Genomic DNA, 23,196 nt, shown 5'->3' on the forward strand with positions numbered 1-23,196 from the left:
ATGTTTACTGAACATATTCGGCAGGTTTCAGGGTGTTAGAGGGCATTCCAACGAAAAGGGGACCTTCTTTCGATTTTTGAAGAGATTTTAATTTGGGCCAAGTCTCAGATACTTAGGAATGGATTCCATCTCAGCTCGTCTAGGCCTCACTTTTTTTTTTTCCTTCTGTGTCTTCCTGCCTTTTAGCTATTTTTCTCCTCATCCTTCTCTCTACTAAATAGTAAGTAGAGAACAGAGAGGAAAATTTTTTTTTTTTTTCATCCCCACCCCACCGCAGTTTTCCCCCCTTGGTGTCCATATGTCCATTCTCTACATCTGTGTCTCAACTTCTGCCCTGCAAACTGGCTCATCTGTACCATTTTTCTAGGTTCCACATACATGCATTAATATACGATATTTGTTTTTCTCTTTCTGACTTACTTCACTCTGTATGACAGTCTCTAGATCCATCCACTTCTCAACAAATGACTCAATTTCGTTCCTTTTTATGGCTGAGTAATATTCCATTGTATATATGTACCACAACTTCTTTATCCATTCGTCTGTTGATGGGCATTTAGGTTGCTTCCATGACCTGGCTATTGTAAATAGTGCTGCAATGAACATTCGGGTGCATGTGTCTTTTTGAATTACGGTTTTCTCTGGGTATATGCCCAGTAGTGGGATTGCTGGGTCATATGGTAATTCTATTTTTAGTTTTTTAAGGAACCTCCATATTGTTCTCCATAGTGGCTGTATCAATTTACATTCCCACCAACAGTGCAAGAGGGTTCCCTTTCCTCCACACCCTCTCCAGCATTTGTTGTTTGTAGATTTTCTGATGATGCCCATTCTAACAGGAGTGAGGTGATACCTCATTGTAGTTTTGATTTGCATTTCTCTAATAGTGATGTTGAGCATCTTTTCATGTGCTTCGTGGCCGTCTGTATGTCTTCTTTGGAGAAATGTCTATTTAGGTCTTCTGCCCATTTTTGGATTGGGGTGTTTGTTTCTTTAATATTGAGCTGCATGAGCTGTTTATATATTTTGGAGATTAATCCTTTGTCCGTTGATTCGTTTGCAAATATTTTCTCCCATTCTGAGGGTTGTCTTTTCGTCTTGTTTATGGTTTCCTTTGCTGTGCAAAAGCTTTGAAGTTTCATTAGGTCCCATTTGTTTATTTTTGTTTTTATTTCCATTACTCTAGGAGGTGGATCAAAAAAGATCTTGCTGTGATTTATGTCACAGAGTGTTCTTCCTATGTTTTCCTCTAAGAGTTTTATAGTGTCCAGTCTTATATTTAGGTCTCTAATCCATTTTGAGTTTATTTTTGTGTATGGTGCTAGGGAGTATTCTAATTTCATTCTTTTACATGTAGCTGTCCAGTTTACCCAGCACCACTTATTGAAGAGACTGTCTTTTCTCCATTGTATATCTTTGCCTCCTTTGTCATAGATTAGTTGACCATAGGTGCGTGGGTTAATCTCTGGGCTTTCTATCTTGTTCCATTGATCTATGTTTCTGTTTTTGTGCCAGTACCATATTGTCTTGATTACTGTAGCTTTGTAGTAGAGTCTGAAGTCAGGGAGTCTGATTCCTCCAGCTCCATTTTTTTCCCTCAAGACTGCTTTGGCTATTCGGGGTCTTTTGTGTCTCCATACAAATTTTAAGATGATTTGTTCTAGCTCCGTAAAAAATGCCATTGGTAATTTGATAGGGATTGCATTGAATCTGTAGATTGCTTTGGGTAGTATACTCATTTTCACAATGTGGATTCTTCCAATCCAAGAACATGGTATATCTCTCCATCTGTTGGTATCATCTTTAATTTCTTTCATCAGTGTCTTATAGTTTTCTGCATACAGGTCTTTTGTCTCCCTAGGTAGGTTTATTCCTAGGTATTTTATTCTTTTTGTTGCCATGGTAAATGAGAGTGTTTCCGTAATTTCTCTTTCAGATTTTTCATCATTAGTGTATAGGAATGCAAGAGATTTCTGTGCATTAATTTTGTATCCTGCAACTTTACCATATTCATTAATTAGCTCTAGCAGTTTTCTGGTGGCAGTTTTAGGATTCTCTATGTATAGTATCATGTCATCCGCAAACAGTGACAGTTTTACTTCTTCTTTTCCAATTTGTATTCCTTTTATTTCTTTTTCTTCTCTGATTGCCGTGGCTAGGACTTCCAGAACTATGTTGAATAATAGTGGTGAGAGTGGACATCCTTGTCTCGTTCCTGATCTTAGAGGAAATGCTTTCAGTTTTTCACCATTGAGAATGATGTTTGCTGTGGGTTTGTCATATATGGCCTTTATTATGTTGAGGTAGGTTCCCTCTGTGCCCACTTTCTGGAGAGTTTTTATCATAAATGGGTGTTGAATTTTGTCAAAAGCTTTCTCTGCATCTATTGAGATGATCATATGGTTTTTATTCTTCAATTTGTTAATATGGTGTATCACATTGATTGATTTGCGTATATTGAAGAATCCTTGCATCCCTGGGATAAATCCCACTTGATAGTGGTGTATGATCCTTTTAATGTGCTGTTGGATTCTGTTTGCTAGTATTTTGTTGAGGATTTTTGCATCTATGTTCATCAGTGATATTGGCCTGTAGTTTTCTTTCTTTGTGACATCTTTGTCTGGTTTTGGTATCAGGGTGATGGTGGCCTCATAGAATGAGTTTGGGAGTGTTCCTTCCTCTGCAATTTTTTGGAAGAATTTGAGAAGGATAGGTGTTAGCTCTTCTCTAAATGTTTGATAGAATTCACCTGTGAAGCCATCTGGTCCTGGACTTTTGTTTGTTGGAAGATTTTTAATCACAGTTTCAATTTCATTACTTGTGATTGGTCTGTTCATATTTTCTGTTTCTTCCTGGTTTAGTCTTGGAAGGTTATACCTTTCTAAAAATGTGTCCATTTCTTCCAGGTTGTCCATTTTATTGGCATAAAGTTGCTTGTAGTAGTCTCTTAGGATGCTTAGTATTTCTGCGGTGTCTGTTGTAACTTCTCCTTTTTCATTTCTGATTTTATTGATTTGAGTCCTCTCCCTCTTTTTCTTGATGAGTCTGGCTAATGGCTTATCAATTTTGTTTATCTTCTCAAAGAACCAGCTTTTAGTTTTATTGATCTTTGCTATTGTTTTCTTTGTTTCTATTTCATTTATTTCTGCTCTGATCTTTATGATTTCTTTCCTTCTGCTAACTTTGGGTTTTGTTTGTTCTTCTTTCTCTAGTTTCTTTAGGTGTAAGGTTAGATTATTTACTTGAGATTTTTCTTGTTTCTTTATGTAGGCTTGTATAGCTATGAACTTCCCTCTTAGAACTGCTTTCGCTGCATCCCATAGGTTTTGGGTCGTCGTGTTTTCATTGTCATTTGTCTCTAGGTATTTTTTGATTTCCTCTTTGATTTCTTCAGTGATCTCTTGGTTATTTAGTAATGTATTGTTTAGCCTCCATGTGTTTGTCTTTTTTACGTTTTTTTCCCTGTAATTCATTTCTAATCTCATAGCATTGTGGTCAGAAAAGATGCTTGATATGATTTCAATTTTCTTAAATTTACTGAGGCTTGATTTGTGACCCAAGATATGATCTATCCTGGAGAATGTTCCGTGCGCACTTGAGAAGAACGTGTAATCTGCTGTTTTTGGATGGAATGTCATATATATCAATTAAATCTATCTGGTCTATTGTGTCATTTAAAGCTTCTGTTTCCTTATTTATTTTCATTTTGGATGATCTGTCCATTGGTGTAAGTGAGGTGTTAAAGTCCCCCACTATGATTGTGTTACTGTCAATTTCCTCTTTTATAGCTGTTAGCAGTTGCCTTATGTATTGAGGTGCTCCTATGTTGGGTGCATATATATTTATAATTGTTATATCTTCTTCTTGGATTGATCCCTTGATCATTATGTAGTGTCCTTCCTTGTCTCTTGTAACATTCTTTATTTTAAAGTCTATTTTATCCGATATGAGTATAGCTATCCCAGCTTTCTTTTGATTTCCATTTGCATGGAATATCTTTTTCCATCCCCTCACTTTCAGTCTGTATGTGTCCCTAGGTCTAAAGTGGGTCTCTTGTAGACAGCATATATATGGGTCTTGTTTTTGTATCCATTCAGCCAGTCTATGTCTTTTGGTTGGAGCATTTAATCCATTCACGTTTAAGGTAATTATCGATATGTATGTTCCTATGACCATTTTCTTAATTGTTTTGGGTTTGTTTTTGTAGGTCCTTTTCTTCTCTTGTGTTTCCCACTTAGAGAAGTTCCTTTAGCATTTGTTGTAGAGCTGGTTTGGTGGTGCTGAATACTCTTAGCTTTTGCTTGTCTGTAAAGCTTTTGATTTCTCCATCAAATCTAAATGAGATCCTTGCCGGGTAGAGTAATCTTGGTTGTAGGTTCTTCCCTTTCATCACTTTAAGTATATCATGCCACTCCCTTCTGGCTTGCAGAGTTTCTGCTGAGAAATCAGCTGTTAACCTTATGGGAGTTCCCTTGTATGTTATTTGTCGTTTTTCCCTTGCTGCTTTCAATAATTTTTCTTTGTCTTTAATTTTTGCCACTTTGATTACTATGTGTCTCGGCATGTTTCTCCTTGGGTTTATCCTGTATGGGACTCTCTGCACTTCCTGGAGTTGGGTGGCTATGTCCTTTCCCATGTTAGGGAAGTTTTCGACTATAATCTCTCCAAATATTTTCTCTGGTCCTTTCTCTCTCTCTTCTCCTTCTGGGACCCCTATAATGCGAATGTTGTTGCGTTTAATGTTGTCCCAGAGGTCTCTTAGGCTGTCTTCATTTCTTTTCATTCTTTTTTCTTTATTCTGTTCCGCAGCAGTGAATTCCACCATTCTGTCTTCCAGGTCACTTATCCGTTCTTCTGCCTCAGTTACTCTGCTATTGATTCCTTCTAGTGTAGTTTTCATTTCAGTTATTGTATTGGTCATCTATGTTTGTTTGTTCTTTAATTCTTCTAGGTCTTTGTTAATCACTTCTTGCATCTTCTCAATCTTTGCCTCCATTCTTATTCCGAGGTCCTGGATCATCTTCACTATCATTATTCTGAATTCTTTTTCTGGAAGGTTGCCTATCTCCACTTCATTTAGTTGTTTTTCTGGGGTTTTTTCTTGTTCCTTCATCTGGTACATAGCCCTCTGCCTTTTCATCTTGTCTATCTTTCTGTAACTGTGGTTTTTGGTCCACAGGCTGCAGGATTATAGTTTTTCTTGCTTCTGCTGTCTGCCCTCTGGTGGTTGAAGCTATCTAAGAGGCTTGATGGGAGGCTCTGGTGGTGGGTAGAGCTGACTGTTGCTGTGGCAGTCAGAGCTCAGTAAAACTGGAAAATTTTTTTTTAATGTTATTGGAGTGTACCTGCTGTTCAGGTGTACAGCAAAGTGATTCAGTTATATGTATACATATATTCATTCTTTTTCAGATTCTTTTCTCATATAGGTTATCACAGAATATTGAGTAGAGTTTCCTGTGCCATACAGTAGGTCCTTGTTGGTTATCTGTTTTATATATAGTAGTGTGTGTATGTTAATCCCAACTTTCTGATTTATCCCTCCCCCCAACATTTCCCCTTTGGTAACCATCAGTTTGTTTTTGATATCTGTAAGTCTGTTTCTGTTTTGTAAATAAGTTCATTCGTATCATTTTTTAAATTAGATTCCACATATGAGTGATATCATATATTTGACTTACTTAGCATGATAATCTCTAGGTCTATCCACGTTGTTGCAAAGGGCATTATTTCATTCTTTTTTATGGCTGAGTAATATTCCATTGTATATATGTACATCTTCTTTATCCTTTCTTCTGTCGATGGACATTTAGGTTGCTTCCATGTCCTGGCTATTGTAAATAGTGCTGCAGTGAACACTGGGGTGCATGTATCTTTTCGAATTATGGTTTTCTCCAGGTATATGCCCAGGAGTGGGATTGCTGGATCATATGGTAGCTCTATTTTTAGCTTTTAACTGTTCTCCATAGTGCTTGTACCAATTTACATTCCCACCAACAGTGTAGGAGGGTTCCCTTTTCTCCACACCATCTCCAGCATTTATTGTTTGTAGACATTTTGATGATGGCCATTCTGAGCAGTGTGAGGTGATACCTCATGGTGGTTTTGATTTGCATTTCTCTGATAATTAGTGATGTTGACCATCTTTTCATGTGAATTTTGGCCATCTGTGTGTCTTCTTTGGAGAAATGTCTATTTAGATCTTCTGCCCATTTTTTGATTGGGTTGTTTTTTTTTTGATATAGAGCTGCATGAGTTGTTTATTTTGGAGATTAATCCTTTGTCGGCCACTTCATTTGCAAATATTTTCTCCCATTCTGTGGGTTGTCTTTTTGTTTTTTATGGTTTCCTTTGCTGTGCAAAAGCCTTTAAGTTTCATTAGGTCCCAGTTGTTTATTTTTGTTTTTATTTTCATTACTCTAGGAGGTGGATCAAAAAAGATCTTGCTGCGATTTATGTCAAAGAGTGTTCTGCCTATGTTTCCTTCTAAGAGTTTTATAGTGTCGGCCTTACATTTAGGTCTTGATCTGTTTTGAGTTTATTTTTGTGTATGGTGTTAGAGAATGTTCTAATTTCATTCTCTTACACATAGCTGTCCAGCTTTCCCAGCACCACTTATTGAAGAGACTGTCTTTCCTCCACTGTATATTCTTGTCTCCTTTATCATAGATTAATTGACCATAGGTGTGTAGGTTTATTTCTGGGTTTTCTGTCCTGTTCCATTGATCTGTATTTCTGTTTTTGCACCAATACCATACTGTTTTGATTACTGTAGCTTTGTAGTATAGTCTGAAGTCAGGGGGCCTGATTCCTCCAGCTCCATTTTTCTTTCTCAGGATGCTTTGGCTATTTGGGGTCTTTCGTGTTTCCATACAAATTTAAAAATTTTTTGTTCTAGTTCTGGTGAAAAATGTTCTAGTGAACATAAAAATGTTCTAGTGAAAAATGCCATTGGTAATTTGATAGGGATTACATTGAATCTGTCGATTACTTTGGGTAGTATAGTCATTTTGACAATATTTATTCTTCCAATCCAAGAACATGGTATATCTTTCCGTTTGTGTCATCCTCAGTTGCTTTCATCAGTGTCTTATAGTTTTCGGAGTACAGGTGTTTTGTCTCCTTAGGTTTATTCCTAGGTTCTTTTGATGCGATGGTAAATTAGGTTGTTTCCTTTATTTCTCATTCTGATCTTTCATTGTTAGTGTGTAGGAATACAAGAGATTTCTGTGTATTAATTTTGTATCCTGAAACTACCAAATGCAATGATGAGATCTAGTAGTTTTCTGGTAGAATCTTTAGGATGTTCTGTGTATAGTATCATGTCATCTGCAAACAGTGATAGTTTTACTTCTTTTCCAATTTGGATTCCTTTTATTTCTTTTTCTTTTCTGAGTGCCATGGCTAGGACTTCCAAAACTATGCTGAATAAAATTGGAGACAGACAGTGGACATCCTTGTCTTGTTCCTGATTTTAGAGGGAATGCTTTCAGCTTTTCACTATTGAGAATGATGTTAGCTGTGGGTTTGTCATATATGGCCTTTATTATGTTGAGGTAGGTCCCCTCTATGCCCACTTTCTGGAGAGTTTTTATCATAAATGGGTGTTGAATTTTGTCAAAAGCTTTTAACTGCATCTATTGAAATGATCATATGATTTTTTATGTTAATGTGGTGTATCACACTGATTGATTTGCGGATATTGAAAAATCCTTGCACCCCTATTCCTAAATCTTATTTGATCATGGTGTATGATCCTTTTAATGTATTGTTAGATTCGGTTTGCTAGTATTGATATTTTGTTGAGTATTTTTGCATCTATGTTCATCAGTGATACTGGCCTGTAATTTCTTTTGGGGGGGGGGCGGTATCTTTGTCTGGTTTTGGTATCAGGGTGATGGTGGCCTCCTAGAATGAGCTTGGGAGTGTTCCTTCCACTGCAATATTTTGGAAGAGTTTGAGAAGGACAGGTGTTAACTCTTCTCTAAATGTTTGATACAATTCACCTGTGAAGCCATCTGGTCCTGGACTTTTGTTTGTTGGAAGTTTTTAAATTACTGTTTCAGTTTCAGTACTTACTTGTAATTGGTCTGTTCATATTTTCTATTTCTTCCTAGTTCAGTCTTGGAGGTTATACCTTTCTAAGAATTTGTCCATTTCTTCTAGGTTGTCCATTTTATTGGCACAGAGTTGTTTGTAGTAGTCTGTATTTCTGTGGTATCAGTTGCAACTTCTTTTTCATTTATAATTTTATTGATTTGAGCCCTCTCCCTCTTTTTCTTGATGAGTCTGGCTAAAGGTTTATCAATTTTGTTTATCTTTTCAAAGAACCAGCTTTTAGTTTCATTGATCTTTGCTATTGTTTTCTTCATCTCTATTTCATTTATTTCTGCTCTGATCTTTATGATTTCTTTCCTTCTACTAACTTTGGGTTTTGTTTGTTCTCCTTTCTGTAGTTGCTTTAGAGAGAGAAAATTTAAATGATCTACTTTACTCTTTGTTAATAGCTTCAACAAAAGGTTTAATGGAGAGGGAAGTGAAACTCTAGGCATATTGAGAATTTTAAATTATCTTAGATGGAGACAGTGTGAGGAGCTGTTTGTAAACTGTAAAGCACAATACTTGTGTTAGCCAAGGTTACTGTTCTAGATTTCAGTTACGTGTGGGCCCTCTGCTCCTTGCCACTGCACATAGTTGAGGGTTGTCCACAGATGCAGCTACCAGGTAATGGGAAAGAAAGGAGCTGAAGGTTATAGCATTGCATTATAGTCATGGGGATTTCTCTGAATATTTCATTTTAGCCACTAACACCTTCAAAGCCACCAGTAGTAGTGGACTGGGCCTCTGGAGTATCTCCCAAACCTGATCCAAAGACCATAAGCAAACATGTTCAGAGGATGGTGGATGTAAGTACAGCTGTGTTTCCACAGACGAAAACCAAGGCACTGCCTGGCTTAGTTCTGTGTGGGAGGAGAGGGGAGCACAGTGGTAGAAACACAAAGGTAAGAAATTTGAAACTCGTTCCTATGTGAGCACAGGGAACCCGTTACTTCTCATATTGTGGCTGCAGAACAGTTCAGAAGTTACATTTTGCCAACACACTTTGGCCTCATATGGGGGCAGGTGTACCTCTTAAAGGCCTAGCAAGAGAGCATATATTTAAAGGTTGTCAGTTGATTTGGGGGCGGAGAGAGGTTGGAAAAGGTTTGAGTGTAAGTAAGGGTGATAAGGAGAATCTAAAATTGAAAAGTGTGGCACTGCTTGATTCAAGTCACTGTGCTAAATGCTGAGGAGGGGTACATACCTTCATATTTCTACATTTATCCTGTGAACCATTCCAGTGTAACAAGAAAAGTACGAGCCAGCAAGTGACAGAACAATTGGTAGAGGATTAAGAGGGGGTAGGGAGCACTTCCGACTGGGCTGTGAGTAGAAGCTACACAGAGAAGTGGCAATCTGAGCTGTGCAGTGAAGAAAGGGCAGAGTGAGGGGGGAACATCCCTCAGTGCAGTGAGCTAGGAGTACAGAGCAACTGGGGTGAGGGCATATTGACATGCTAATGGAATTGAAAGCATCTGGCCACCCTCCAGATGCTGGTACCTGCAGAGACCTGGGATGTGACCCACTGAATCTTGGCAGCAGCTTAAGGAGCAGGTTTCCTTGTTCCTCTCACTCAGACTGAGGTGTTCTGGCCCCTGTGTCATTTGACTATGATTGGTTTCTCTTTGGTAATCACCAAAGAAACTCCTTTTTCATAGTCTGTCTTCAAGAACTATGATCATGACCAGGATGGATACATTTCCCAGGAAGAATTTGAAAAGATTGCTGCGAGTTTTCCATTTTCCTTCTGTGTGATGGACAAAGACAGGTGAGGGTTTGTGTGTGGGAATATGTGGCTATGAACCTGTTGGTTAAGAATGCTTTATGGGTGTGTCACTAGAAGAATTTGTAAACTCAGATGTGTTGCTGATGTGGTCACTTAATGAATTTCGGTGCTAAGAGAGCCATTATCAAGCAAATGCCTCTCCGGCTTCAGTTTGGACCACAACAGACCATGAAAAATACATGTTTTAAATGCCTCAGAGTTGAAGACTCCATAATTCTGCCAGTTTAGGAATAGTCAACTGTAAGTAAGAAAAAGTTTAGTCTTCCTTCTTGCTTTGTCCTTACAGATTAGGAGGAACAACTAATATTTACTAATATTTTGCATATTTACTTTTCTCAAGAAGTTGGTTCTCTGTGTGAAACCAAATGTTTGGTTGGTGGGTTCCAGTTATATAGTAGGTGCTGCCTGAAGTCAGAAACCTCAGCATAAGATATTTCCCTATACCCACATTTCCATCACTTCCTTTTCAAGTCTTGTGGATAGTGGTTAAGTTAGTTAGGAAAACCTGGTTTAGCCAAAGAGTGACTCTGGAAATGAGTAATGCCATCTCACCTCCTTACACATGCTACCCAGGCATCCTTATTAAAAGGAGGGCTCACGGAAGTAACTGTCAGGTAATACATACTGTACTAACCCCTCAAGGATACAAAGAAAGTGAGTTTCTAAGGCTAGAAGCAGCGCAGCCTTGCTACCCAGCCCCGCTCACATCCTTGTTGCTCATTTGTGGGCAGGGAAGGCCTCATCAGCAGAGAAGAGATCACTGCCTACTTCATGAGGGCCAGCTCCATCTACTCCAAGCTGGGCCTGGGCTTTCCTCACAGCTTCCAAGAGACAACCTACCTGAAGCCCACTTTCTGTGACAACTGTGCTGGATTTGTGAGTTGTTCTCAGAGTGCTTCCGGGTTGAACGTGGGGAGGGGTATGAGACAGGTTAAGTGATTAAGCCAGGTACAGACCTCGTGCACCTATCAACTCTTCCTGCCTAGAGCCTAAGCAAACACCTACAATAACCTCGTCCTCAAAGGCATGGGTTTTACTTGCACTCATCTTTTCCCGTTTCCTCCTGATTTATTTTCTCCTCTGGTAGAAGGGCCTGGGATAAATGGTGAGGAAATGTTGAATTTGGGATATACTTTTAAAGTATTATATCCATATGCTGTTTCAGATGTTAGAAAAGAGAAATATGAGACATCCTCACCCCTTCAAAAGGAACTGCCTTTTAAGAAGTCACTTGGGCTCTGCCCCTCCTCTGTCCCACCCCGACCAACAGTTTCCTCCTAAACTCAGTCCCTGACCCCAGGATTCTGTATACTTGCTCTTTAGTTTGGAGTCTCAAGAAGCCTATTTGTCCTGTAATTCATCCACTTCAGGCCTGGGTCATAGATCCACTGTAGTAAGCTTCTTGAGACCATTTACCTCTGATCAGCACAAACTTTTCCTGTTTTCAGTTTAAGGCCAGGAGGGATTAAGACACATGAGAGATAAATGAGGTTTCCTTCCCACTTGAGGTAGTAGAATGAGGGAAAATAAAGAATGGATGTCAGTGTCTAGCCTCCTACCCAGTAGATGAAGGACCTGTGGTGCATTCTAACTCTCTTCTTTGTCTCACAGCTCTGGGGAGTGATCAAACAAGGGTATCGGTGTAAAGGTAAGGCCCAGCTTTGTCCAGTGTGTTGTCTTCCCTGGTCTGAGAGGCTTTCCTGTAAAGCATGTTCTACCCATAGTAGTTGTCGATTCAGTCCACAGCTTCTCAGCACACCTCACAACCTCATCTTGTTTGCCCTGGAAATAGGGATGATTGGCAGATTATGCTCTCATATGGTCATGGGTCCCCAAAGACAGGCACAGAATCACTTCGGAAACAAAAGATAAGTGATTACCAAAGGCCCTTGTCAGCTTTCCTTTTATCAGTGGATATCTCAGGATAATTGTCCTTCCTTATGACTAGAAAAGTTCAGAAGTAAAAGAGAAAAGACCTTCTTTTACTGCAAGGAAGAAAGAATAAGACCTAACAGCTGGGAGCCTCCAGAGGGGCTCCTTAGAGTAGGCAGTATGTGCAGGATGACCAAGAAAAACACCCGTTCTGTCTAGGAGAGCAGGATGTCACTTCTGATTCCCAGACTCATAAGGGCTGTGACAAGGTTGTGAGAGCCAGGGTTGACCCAGTGAGAAGAATGCTAAGTTCAACGGAAGTGTGAAGTGTCCTAGCTCCAGAAGACAGGACAGGCATGTGTGACGAGGGCACTGCATGCATGTGGTTTTGAGACCCTGGAGGAGAAAGTGAAAGACTTCCTGATCAGGGTGTCTTGTCCACAGACTGCGGGATGAACTGCCACAAACAATGCAAAGACCTGGTTGTGTTCGAGTGCAAGAAGCGAGCCAAGAACTCAACAGCTCCCACAGAGAACAGCACCTCTGTGGGGCCAGCGTCCAGCCTTTGCTTGTTGGGAGCCAAAGATCTGCTCCATGGTAAGCAGGCACTGGGAATGTTCATATTGGAAAGTGAAGGTGGACGAATACAGTTTTCAGGGAGGAAAGATTACCTTTATCCTTCCTACTTGTAATAAAAACCACCACAAATATGCTTGTGGAAGATATGCCTGTATATTTTGCACCCTGCATTTTAAGAGTTCCATTTCACCTGTGGGCACCACAATTCTGTCACACACAATGCAGACTTTCTTGGGAGAGAAGTGGCAGAGAGCAGCATGAAGGTCTGCGGCCTCAGAGTGAAGCCTGGAAAGGGGCTGCACCTAGAGGTTTCTCTTCTCCAGACCCTCTCTCCCCAGTCCCCAGAGCTTTGCCCAATAGTGACAAGAGGAGGACTTCTGAGGCTTTCCTAGAACTGCCAGGAAGTACACTAATAGGTAGGTTAAACATAGGTGTATCATGGGCAACAAATGAAAATTGCTGTAGAAGTGCTATTTGGCAAGGTCTGCTTGTCATGAAAAAACCGACTACTTTATCTATTAAATGGTAAATATAAACCCTAGACATACAGAAAGCTTGGGACGGAATCTTAGGCACGCTACCTTTTGGGGAGCAAAAGAAAGCAAGCAAATAGAAAAAAGCAACAGAAAAGGAGCCTTTAAGGATGGCCTTTCCTCAGGGTGGATGCAGCCTGACACCAGTGGCCATAGCTCAGCCAGCAAGGCCCCTGGATTTCAGCCCCCTTACCCCCTAAACTGCCTGCTTGAAAATGAGTCCACTTTGGGCCTATGGAACTCCTGTAACAATAAGAAGAGTCTCATTTGAAACCAATGTGTCAATATTGAGTCTCTGCTTTTCTGAGCCAAAGTACTAACATGTCACGTACCTTCCTCCAGCACCAGAGGAAGGACATTTCACATTCCCTAATGGGGAGGCTGTGGAACACAATGAGGAGAGTAAGGATCGGACCATCATGCTCATGGGAGTGTCCTCACAGAAGATTTCTGTTCGGCTGAAGAGGACTGTTGCCCACAAGGCCACCCAGACCGAAGCACTGTCTTGGCTTCGCAGTGAGGGCCCTTCCAGTCACTTTGTGCTATCTTCCCCAAGGAAGACAGCCCAGGATACTCTGTATGTACTTCCCAGCACTACATCTCCATGCCCCAGCCCAGTCTTGGTCAGAAAGCAGGCTTTCGTCAAGTGGGAGAATAAAGAATCCCTCATAAAATCAAAGGAGGAGCTCCGTCACCTCAGACTCCCAACCTACCAAGAGCTGGAACAGGTACCTTCTTTTTCCTTTTTTTCAGACTCTGAGAAAAGTGGGGCTAAACCAGGGAAGAACATGTAAACTGAAGATTCAGACCAGGTTGATGATTATTAGAACAATAAAGGGGGGAAAAAAAAAGATTGTGCTTTGTCTCAAACCAGTGGGGGCCCTGGTTCACATTACATAACTAGGACAGGATAGACAGGGCTCCTATTGCCATAAAGGTACAATCTCAAAGTGTTGGTACCAGGGCCCAAAGCTCTGTTCACAGTAGGCTCCTTGAGAAAAACCAGTTTCTATTGATCAGCTTTACTGTGGTGACACCACACCCTTTTTCTAGACTTAAACGCAAGCTGCCTAAATCCTCCCTCCCTAGAGGTCTTTGGGGACCTTCATGGTTGCCTGGACATCTTCCTAAAAGAAGGGAGGTGATCACTGTGCTATCAAAAAAAGGAAGAGAGTATTTAGCTCACTGCAGAAAAAGCCTCCTTCTTAATACAGAATGAGGGAACTCTTCTCTAAAACATGAGGGGATGTGCTGATTTACATACACACACACAGCTAAATCATCAACAGTAGTTGGAAAATGCACCACTGATTATAATCTATAGCAATATAATGTAAATGGTAACAGTTGTGGTAGCAGAGTTGCTTTTTTTCTGTTAGGCTCACAATGTCCTAATTATAAGTTATCTAATGGAGGTATTAGAAAAGACAAAATAAGGTTTACCAAGAAAAGAAGAATATGATGCCAAGGTTTGATAAGAAGGGGGATAATAAGGTTAAAAAAAGAGAAAAGAAAGTAGGAGCTAGGACAACTGGGGACAACAGGCAGTTGTCCAAATACTCAATTCCATAGGGTCATCACTAATTACTTGTTTGTTTGTTTAGAGTACAAAGCTCAGAATGAGAGCTGGTTTAGACAGACCTCTTGTCATGGGACAGTAGTTTCTTACCAAAGATAGGGTAAGGCCTGTCTGCCTTTTTTCCCCAAAACATCAAGGCTGGCAATGTGTTTTTGGAGGCCTATCAATCAGTACAAACACAAAACCAACATCTAACTGGCTAGAATTCCTTACATAATTCTACACACTACATAGTAAAACTGCCCAAGAGGTTCTCAGGATTCCCTGCCTGGTCCTCAGTGTTGCACCTTCCCTGTCAGGCCCCCAGGAATTGAATTGAAGAAACAAGTTAGATAATGTATGTGAAGCTCTTGGTTTGGTGCCTAGAACAAAAACATAATATTAGGAGGAACACTTGAGAAAAGAACAGATTTTCTGGATGAAAAGTACTCACTCATTCAGAATATTTTAAGACATGCTTTAAGAATCAATCAGAACATCTTCTGATGCGGGTGACACAAAGCCCTCTAGGGGTAGAAGCAGCCACAATCAACTTTCAAGAACAATGAAAGAAAGAAACCTTGAAAAGTGAACTTGATAGAGTAGAAAGAACTTCAGTCTTGGGGACAAAGATCTGTGCTTCTAGTCCCAGATCTTTCTTACTCCTGCTGTTAAACTCTGTGACCTGTTTGGGCCTCTGTAAAATACAGTCCATGCACTCTACAGCTTGTTTCAGATCCTGACATTTTACATGCCATGTAAAAGGAGCAATGTAGTTGTTGGCAACAATGACTTCTTGCTGCAAGAAGTGGGTGGTAGAAAGATTTCAGGTGAGTGAGTTAGTTAGGTCCAGTATTCATTCCTACCCAGTAATACCAGAGCTGGTAAACCCTCTTTACTTTTATCCTTGTCATTGGGACCTAAGGACCAGAATTCACTATGCATGTTTTAGAGTATTTAAAATAATATGTAATATTCATATTATAATAAATATTATACATTATTTTAAGTATGTGTATACCTCTAAACCAGCACAGGACAAAAGAAAATGCAAAGCCTCTGAGGTTCAAATCCCCACTCTGATACTATATCCACCTCTATTAATCATGTAACGCAGTACCTGGCACATAGCAAATACTTAATATTACACAGTAGCTAATAATAGACAGCTATCTAGGTAATTTATGTTGAGAAACAACTCATGTATCCCAAATTACCCCCCCATATTTTGGGGGGTAATCAGTATGGTATAAGTAAGGTAAAAACACGAGATGCAAAGTCTTGAAGACCAGCAACATCAGCATCATGGTGGCATGTGTTGCTCCTTTTTATCTCTCCCCTTTACAGCTAAACTGGTCATTCATAAACAAACAAAAGTGACTCTACACCTTACACCAGACCACCCAGTAGATTTCTACCCACCTGTGCTTCAGAGAAGAGAATAGCTTCATAGGACCTCAGAGAGGGCTGTGAAGCCAAGGGAGTTGGTGAGCCTGCCCCACGTCAACTTGCTGCTATCAGGAGGAAAAAGATCAGACTGGAAATAAATAAAATAGAGACCAGAAAAAAAAAATAGAAAGGATCAACACAATCGATTGTGAATAATCATTTAACAGTAACTGCCCTTAAAACGGCCAGTTGCACCACAGTAAACCAAAGCTTCATGTACACTGACAAAAGATAAACAAAATGGACAAACCTTTCTTCACACTAAGAAAAAAGAGGGACTTCCCTGGTGGTCCAGTGGTAAAGAATCTGCCTTCCAATGCAGGGGACGCAGGTTCAATCCCTGGTCGGGGAACTAAGATTCCCACATGCCGCAGGGCAACTAAGCCCACGTGCTCTGGAGCCCATGCGCTGCAATGAAAGGTCCCACATGCCGCAACGAAGATCCCGCGTGTTGCAACTAAGACCTGACACAGCCAGAGAGAGAGGGAGAGAAAGAAAGGGAGGGAGGGAGAAGGCTCAAATATGTAAAATTAAAATGACAAAAGGAGACATTACAACTGTTACTACACAAATACATAGGACCATAAGAGACTATTATGAATAATTATATGCCAACAAACTAGATAACCTAGAAGAAATGAATAAATTTACAGAAATACACAACCAAATAAGACTGAATCAAGAAAAAACAGAAAATCTGAACAGACCAATAACAGAGACATTGAATCAGTAATCAAAATCCTCCCAACACAGAAAACCCCAGGATCAGACAGCTTCACTGGCAAATTCTACCCAATACTCAAAGAATTAACACCAGTCCTTCTTAAAACCTTCCAAAAAATAGAGGAAATATTTGCAAACTCATTCTGCAAGGGCAGTTTCACCCTGATACCGAAGCCAGATAAGGAAACTATAAGAAAACCAAACTACAGACCAGTTTCACTGATGACTATACATGCAAAAATTCTCAACAAAATATTAGCAGACTGAACTCAAGAACACATCAAAAGATTTTTATACACTATGAAAAGTGGGGTTTATCCCTAGGATGCAAAGACAGTTCAACATAGGCAAATCAATAAATGTAATCATCACATTAGTAAAATGAAAGATAAAAATCATGTGGTCATCTCAACAGATGCAGAAAAACATCTGACAAAATACAACATCCTTTCATGATAAAAACCCTGCTCAGACTGGATAAAAGGAATATACCTCAACATAATAAGGGCCATATATGACAAACCCACAGCTAACATTATACTCAGTGGAGAAAATTTCAAAGCTTTTCCACCAAGAACAAGACGAGGATGCCCACTCTCACCACTTATTCAAGTACTGACAGTCTCAGCTAGAGCAATTAGGCAAGACAAGAAAGTAAAAAAGCATCCCAATCAGGAAAGAAGTAGCAAAACTGTCACTGTCTGCAGATGATGAGTCTGTATATAGAAAAACCTAAAGATTAAGCAAAAAAAAACTGTTGAAACTAATAAACATTTTCTGTTAAACTGCAGTATACAAAGTCAACTTATAGAATCAGTTGCATTTCTATATACACTAAAGACGAAACATCTGAAAAAGAAAGAAATCTTTCCCATTCACAATAGCATCAGAAACAACAGGAATAAATTTAATCAAGGAAATGAAAGATTTCTACAATGAAAACTACAAGACTTTGCAGAAAGAAATCGAAGACACAAATGGGAAGACATCCTGTGTTCATGGATCAGAAGAATTAAGATTGCTAAAATGTCTGGCAGAAGACCTGAATTCTTTCCTTCCAAAGAAGACATACAGATGGCCAAAAGGCTCATGAAAAGATGCTCATCATCACTAATTATTAGAGAAATGAAAATCAGAACTACAATGAGGTACCACGTCACACTGGTCAGAATGGCCATCATTAAAAAGTCTACAAATAATAAACGCTGGAGAGGGTGTGGAGAAAAGGGAACCCTCCTACACTGTTGGTGGGAATGTAAATTGGTGCAACCACTATGGAAAACAGTATGGAGGTTCCTTAAAAAACTAAAAGTAGAACTACCATGTGATCCAGCAATCCCATTCCTGGGCATATATCTGCACAAAACTATAATTCAGAAAGATACATGAACCCCGCTGTTCACAGCAGCACTATTTACAACAGCCAAGACATGGAAGCAAACTAAGTGCCCATCGATAGACGAACGGATAAAGATGTGGTATGGATTTAGTGGTATATGTATATATACAATGCAATACTACTCAGCCATAAAAAAGAATGAAATAATGTCACTTGCAGCAACATGGATGGACCTAGAGATTATCATACTAAGTGAAGTCAGTCAGAAAAATACCATATGATATCACTTACATGTGGAATCTAAAATATGACCTAAATGAACTTATCCATGAAACAGAAACATACAGACACAGAGAACAGACTTGTGGTTGCTGAGGGGGGTGGGGGAGGGGTGGACTGGGAATTTGGGATTAGCAGATGCAAACTATTAACATACAGAATGGATAAACAAGGTCCTACTGTACAGCACAGAGAACTATATTCAATATCCTGTGATAAACCATAATGGAAAAGAATATGAAAAAGAATATATATATGCGTATAACTGAATTACTTTGCTGTGCAGCAGAAACTAACACAACATTGTAAATCAACTAGACTTCAATAAAATAAATTTTTTCAAAAAGACTGTTAAAATATCCATACTCTCCAAAGCAATCTATAGATTCAATGCAATCCTCATCAAAATACCAATGGAATTCTTTACAGACATAGAAGAAAACAGTCCTAAAATTTGTATGGAACCACGAAAGATCCTGAATAACCAAAGTAATCCTGATGAAAGAGCACAAAGCTGGAGGTACCACACTTAATTTCAAATTATACTACAAAGCTACAGTAATAAAAACAGTATGGTACTGGCACAAAAACAGACACACAAACCAGTGGAACAGAAAAGAGCCCAGAATTAAATCCCTGCATATACAGTCAACTAATATATTCGACAAGGGAGCCCAGAGCACCCAAGCAGAAAGGAAAGTCTCTTCACAAATGGTGTTGGGAAAACTGGATAAGCACATGCAGAGCAATGAAATTCAACCCCCATCTTACACCACTGATAAAAATTCACTCAAAATGGATCAAAGAGGTAAACGTTTGAGACCTGATACTATGAAACTCCTAGAAAAAAACGAAGGAAGAAGCTCCTTGTCACTGGTCTTTGGCAATGAATTTTTGGATATGACACCAAAAGCAAAAAATCAGCAAATGAGACTACATTAACTAAAAAGCTTTTGCACAGCAAGGAAACCATCAATAAAATGAAAAGGCAATCAGCTGAATGGGGGAAGATATTTGCAAATGATATATCTGGTAAGGAATTCTTTAAAATATGTAAAGAACTCATACAACTCAATAACAACAAAATCTGATTACAAAACAGAAGAACTATATAGACTTTTTTCCCCAAAGAAAACATACAAATGGCTGACAGGTACATGAAAAGATGCTCCACATCACTAATCATCAGAGAAGTGCAATTCAAAACCACAATGAGATATCATCTCACACCTGTTAGGATGGCTATCATCAAGAACACAAGATAACAAGTGCTCATGAGGATGTTCAGAAAAGGGAACCCTCGTGCACTGCTGGGGGGAATGAAAATTGGTGCAGCCAATATGGAAAACACTATGGAGATTTCTCAAAAGACTGAAAAAAACTACTATATGATCCAGCAAAATTCCACTCCTGGGTATATATCCAAAGAAAATGAAAACACTAATTCAAAAAGATACACGCACCCCAATGTTCTTACCATTATTTACAATAGCCAAGATACAGAAGCAACTTAAGTGTCCATCAACAGATGAATTGATAAAGATGTATGTGTATATATATACACATATACATACATGCAATGGAATATTACTCAGCCATAAACAAAGAATGAAATTCTGCCATTTGCAACACTGGAAATCAACAGCTGCCTCTATAACTAAATCACTGCAAATTAAATAAATCCCAGTTTAGGGGGATGGGATAAAATTCTTATCTTTCTCAAAAGTCTGTTAGTTTTCAATGATTTGGAGGAGAAAATATGTAATATGATTATATATGTAATATCTCATGTGAACTATAATATCACATATTAGAGAATTCCAAGTCACTGCTTTCATACCTCAGACCTGACCAAGACTATTTCTGCCAAGTTTAGGTCTGCTACACAATATTCAAAGATTTTCTCATTATTCATCTATTGCCCAGGAATGGTTTATTCTGCCTGCTAGCCACTCACATCTTTGATATAACAAAACTAATTGTTGTTTACACATGCTCATTTGATCTTTAATGTGTTATTTTTTATTCAGGGCAAAATACGTGCCTTGAAAACACTTTTTAATTCTCAGCCATGGTGAATAGATGCCAATCAAGTGTAGTACTCCCAATACTGTAACTGATTTGCCATTCATAGCTGCTTTATTAACATACCTCTTTTTTTTTTTTTTTAAGGAAATAAATACCCTGAAAGCAGATAATAATGCTCTAAAGATCCAACTGAAATATGCACAGAAGAAGATAGAAACCCTCCAGCTTGCAAGAAGCAATCATGTCTTGGCACAGGTGGAGCAGGGCAACTGTTCTTAGCCCAGAAACTCAAGCAGCACAAACTGCAGAGTGTATCAGAGATCTCATTTCCTAACCCTCTTAACACGAAGACCTGGGAAACCTTAGACTGACTGGCTTTCAAAAGGGTACTTTTAAAGAAGGAAAGCTGGTTACTCTTTCGTTACTTGAAAGATTCCAACTGTACGGTATGGTTTTCTCTTCCAGCCAGTTGAATCAAAGGGAGGAAAGCTGAAGAATGCAAAATATTTGCCATTCATACCAGAATTTTTTTTTTCCCCTGGGACTAATATCCAAAGCATGATAAAAAACATGACTATAGTTTTCTGACAAGATAGCTTCTTCTAATCTATGCGGCCTGCCCAGCTGCTTCTTCCTTAGAACTAAAATCCCTGGAAAATGAATTTGTTTCCTTCCCGTTTTTTCCTGAGGCATTTATTTTGTTCCATCCAAAGCTTGCTTATAATGGAAAAATACTCACATTCCAAAAGTAGAATCGCTTCCTCTATATTTCAGCATTCTTTACAAATCCGGTTCCCACTTCACTACCTCACATCTAATCAATTTGCCTTTTCCCCTTCTTCCTCACTACGTTCTTACACACATGAGGATATCTACCTAGAAGAGAACTTCTAGAGATGTAGCCATAAATTTGGGGAGAGCAGGAAGGGGCTATTAAACAACATGACACCATCCAATTACAGGTCAACTCATAGTTTTAGTCTGAGTCATAAAAGAAGTAGCCTAATTAAGTACCTGGAAATGTGGCTATTAGCACCTCACACATGGCTGGCTAATTAGCTAAAACAAACATAACGCAAACATGTTTGTCCCTCGTATAATCTACACTGGATAGAATGAAGAATTTATGGCTTTTTAAAAATGTTTAACTCTCATATGCCATCCTATTTTTTTTTTCTTGAAGTTTCTGAACTGAATTTGTGATTGTACTGTCTTCACTATTAATACTATTTAGAAATAAGCTAATTGGATCAGAGGCTTCAATAATAGCTGATAGCATGTATATATGTACATATTATGTATATACAACATCAGACATGCATGTGGCTTGGAATTCTGTTTCTTCCTTAGTAAAATGTGTGAGTTAAACGACTTTTGGTCATGTACACAAATTCACAAAGTTCAGTTTGTTACAAGACAAATTGCTCAGAATGTAAATTGTATTGTTTGGCAAAATCACAAGAGTCCTGTGAGTCTTCTGTTAATGAAGGTTAATGATAAATGGGCTCATTTAATTATCTGGGCAACTATTCACAAACTTCTTTGTCAAACTCTTTATTTCTCTAAAAAAAATTCATATGATCATTTTCTTTGGGTGGGGATAACTTACCTTCCATGCTTGGAAAGCCTGACACCAAGCTGACTTAAAATTCATACACAAGTTGACCAACTGCCAAGCATATAATCTCAACAACCAAAAGTTCCAAACCTAAAGCCAACAACACCAAGTCTTAACCAGAAACAAATTATATATATAGTATAAGCTTCCTTGGAGAATTCAGATCATTTAAGAAGTTTCTTTGATGAAAGACCAGTTCCCATTTGCATACCTCCTTGTACTGAACTGAGCTTTAGTGAAAAAGCTAGTGACTAGCTTTCAGTTAGCGTTTTAAAGAATCACTTTACACACAAATCTACCTTTTTCTAAATCCAAACTCAGAAATCCCCATGGCAGGGCTGCTTAGGTCCACCACTTGGTATATAATCCTATAAGAAGTACTTTGCTACTTACTTACCTTATGTGGAACAAACATGAGTTTATAATCATCCTTAAAATTCATATTCTTCACCTATTCTTTTCCTCTGTCCAAAGATGGTACAATTCAATTTCTTTAAGCATAGTTATGAAACACAATTAAATTTTTTTCATTCTTCTTACCCAGGATCCAAAATACAGAGCCCAGGTTAGTTTCTATGTAAATAATTTGTGATCTAGAGGAATTCAAAAGGTCACAGTCTCCTTAAGTAGCCAAATTAACATGGCTAGAAAGTCTCAAGCATTCCAGAATTTATCACTGAAATGGATAGGAAGCAGTAGTTTCACCACAAGTCTTTATAGTCCAGCAAGGGCCAAATAAGTAGTGTATAAATTAATATTATTTGCTCTGAACTACATGGGATTAGTGGAATCTACAGAAATAATATGGAACAAATTTTTTGTTTGTCAAGCCTAGGATACAAATTTGTGTGTCTTGTATCAACTTGAAATAAGTTTGGGCATATATTTATCTGCTGAAACAAGGACAAATCTTGTTAACAACAATGTCACTTCTTATTTTCTTTGGTAATTGATTTGCTGTTTTACTGGCCAAATGTGAATTTCTGTTTAAAGATGTATAATGTAAAAGAACTGCAAGGAAAAAACAAAATGTACAGATTGTAAAGGTGGTGTTTTTTGATACCTAATATAAGTTTTCTTTGTGTAATATTTGTATGATAAAAGACATTAGGATCCCTACGGCATAGGTGTCCTGTGTTTCTTCTAGTTCTTGAACATACAGAAGCCTCACCTGAACTTTTACTATAATCGACAGCTGAGAGCACTCCCTACTTCTGTTAACCAAACTGAGTCTTCCTGAAAGGAAAAGCAAAGCAACTAATTATTCAGTATACATTTTTCTAAATCCTTCTATAACTACTATGAAGTAGTAACATACAGAAATATTCAACCTTT

At 38.7% G+C, this 23,196-nt stretch overlaps 1 protein-coding gene across 2 annotated transcripts in view; it reads left to right on the forward strand.

Moving 5' to 3' along the window:
- Positions 1–22,960, forward strand: part of RASGRP1 (RAS guanyl releasing protein 1) — a 204,013-nt gene extending 181,053 nt beyond the window's left edge. For both annotated transcript variants that reach the window (XM_059913669.1, XM_059913668.1), the window contains exons 11-17: positions 8,799–8,903; positions 9,756–9,865; positions 10,615–10,759; positions 11,495–11,531; positions 12,200–12,352; positions 13,210–13,595; positions 20,388–22,960. In XM_059913669.1, the coding sequence (XP_059769652.1) occupies positions 8,799–8,903; positions 9,756–9,865; positions 10,615–10,759; positions 11,495–11,531; positions 12,200–12,352; positions 13,210–13,595; positions 20,388–20,522 (1,071 nt within the window). In that variant the 3' untranslated portion in view covers positions 20,523–22,960. The remainder of the gene's footprint in view (positions 1–8,798; positions 8,904–9,755; positions 9,866–10,614; positions 10,760–11,494; positions 11,532–12,199; positions 12,353–13,209; positions 13,596–20,387) is intronic.
- The last annotated feature ends 236 nt before the right edge of the window (positions 22,961–23,196 follow it).

This window comes from Balaenoptera ricei, chromosome 2 (genome assembly GCF_028023285.1).
Source record: "Balaenoptera ricei isolate mBalRic1 chromosome 2, mBalRic1.hap2, whole genome shotgun sequence".
NCBI lineage: Eukaryota > Metazoa > Chordata > Mammalia > Artiodactyla > Balaenopteridae > Balaenoptera > Balaenoptera ricei.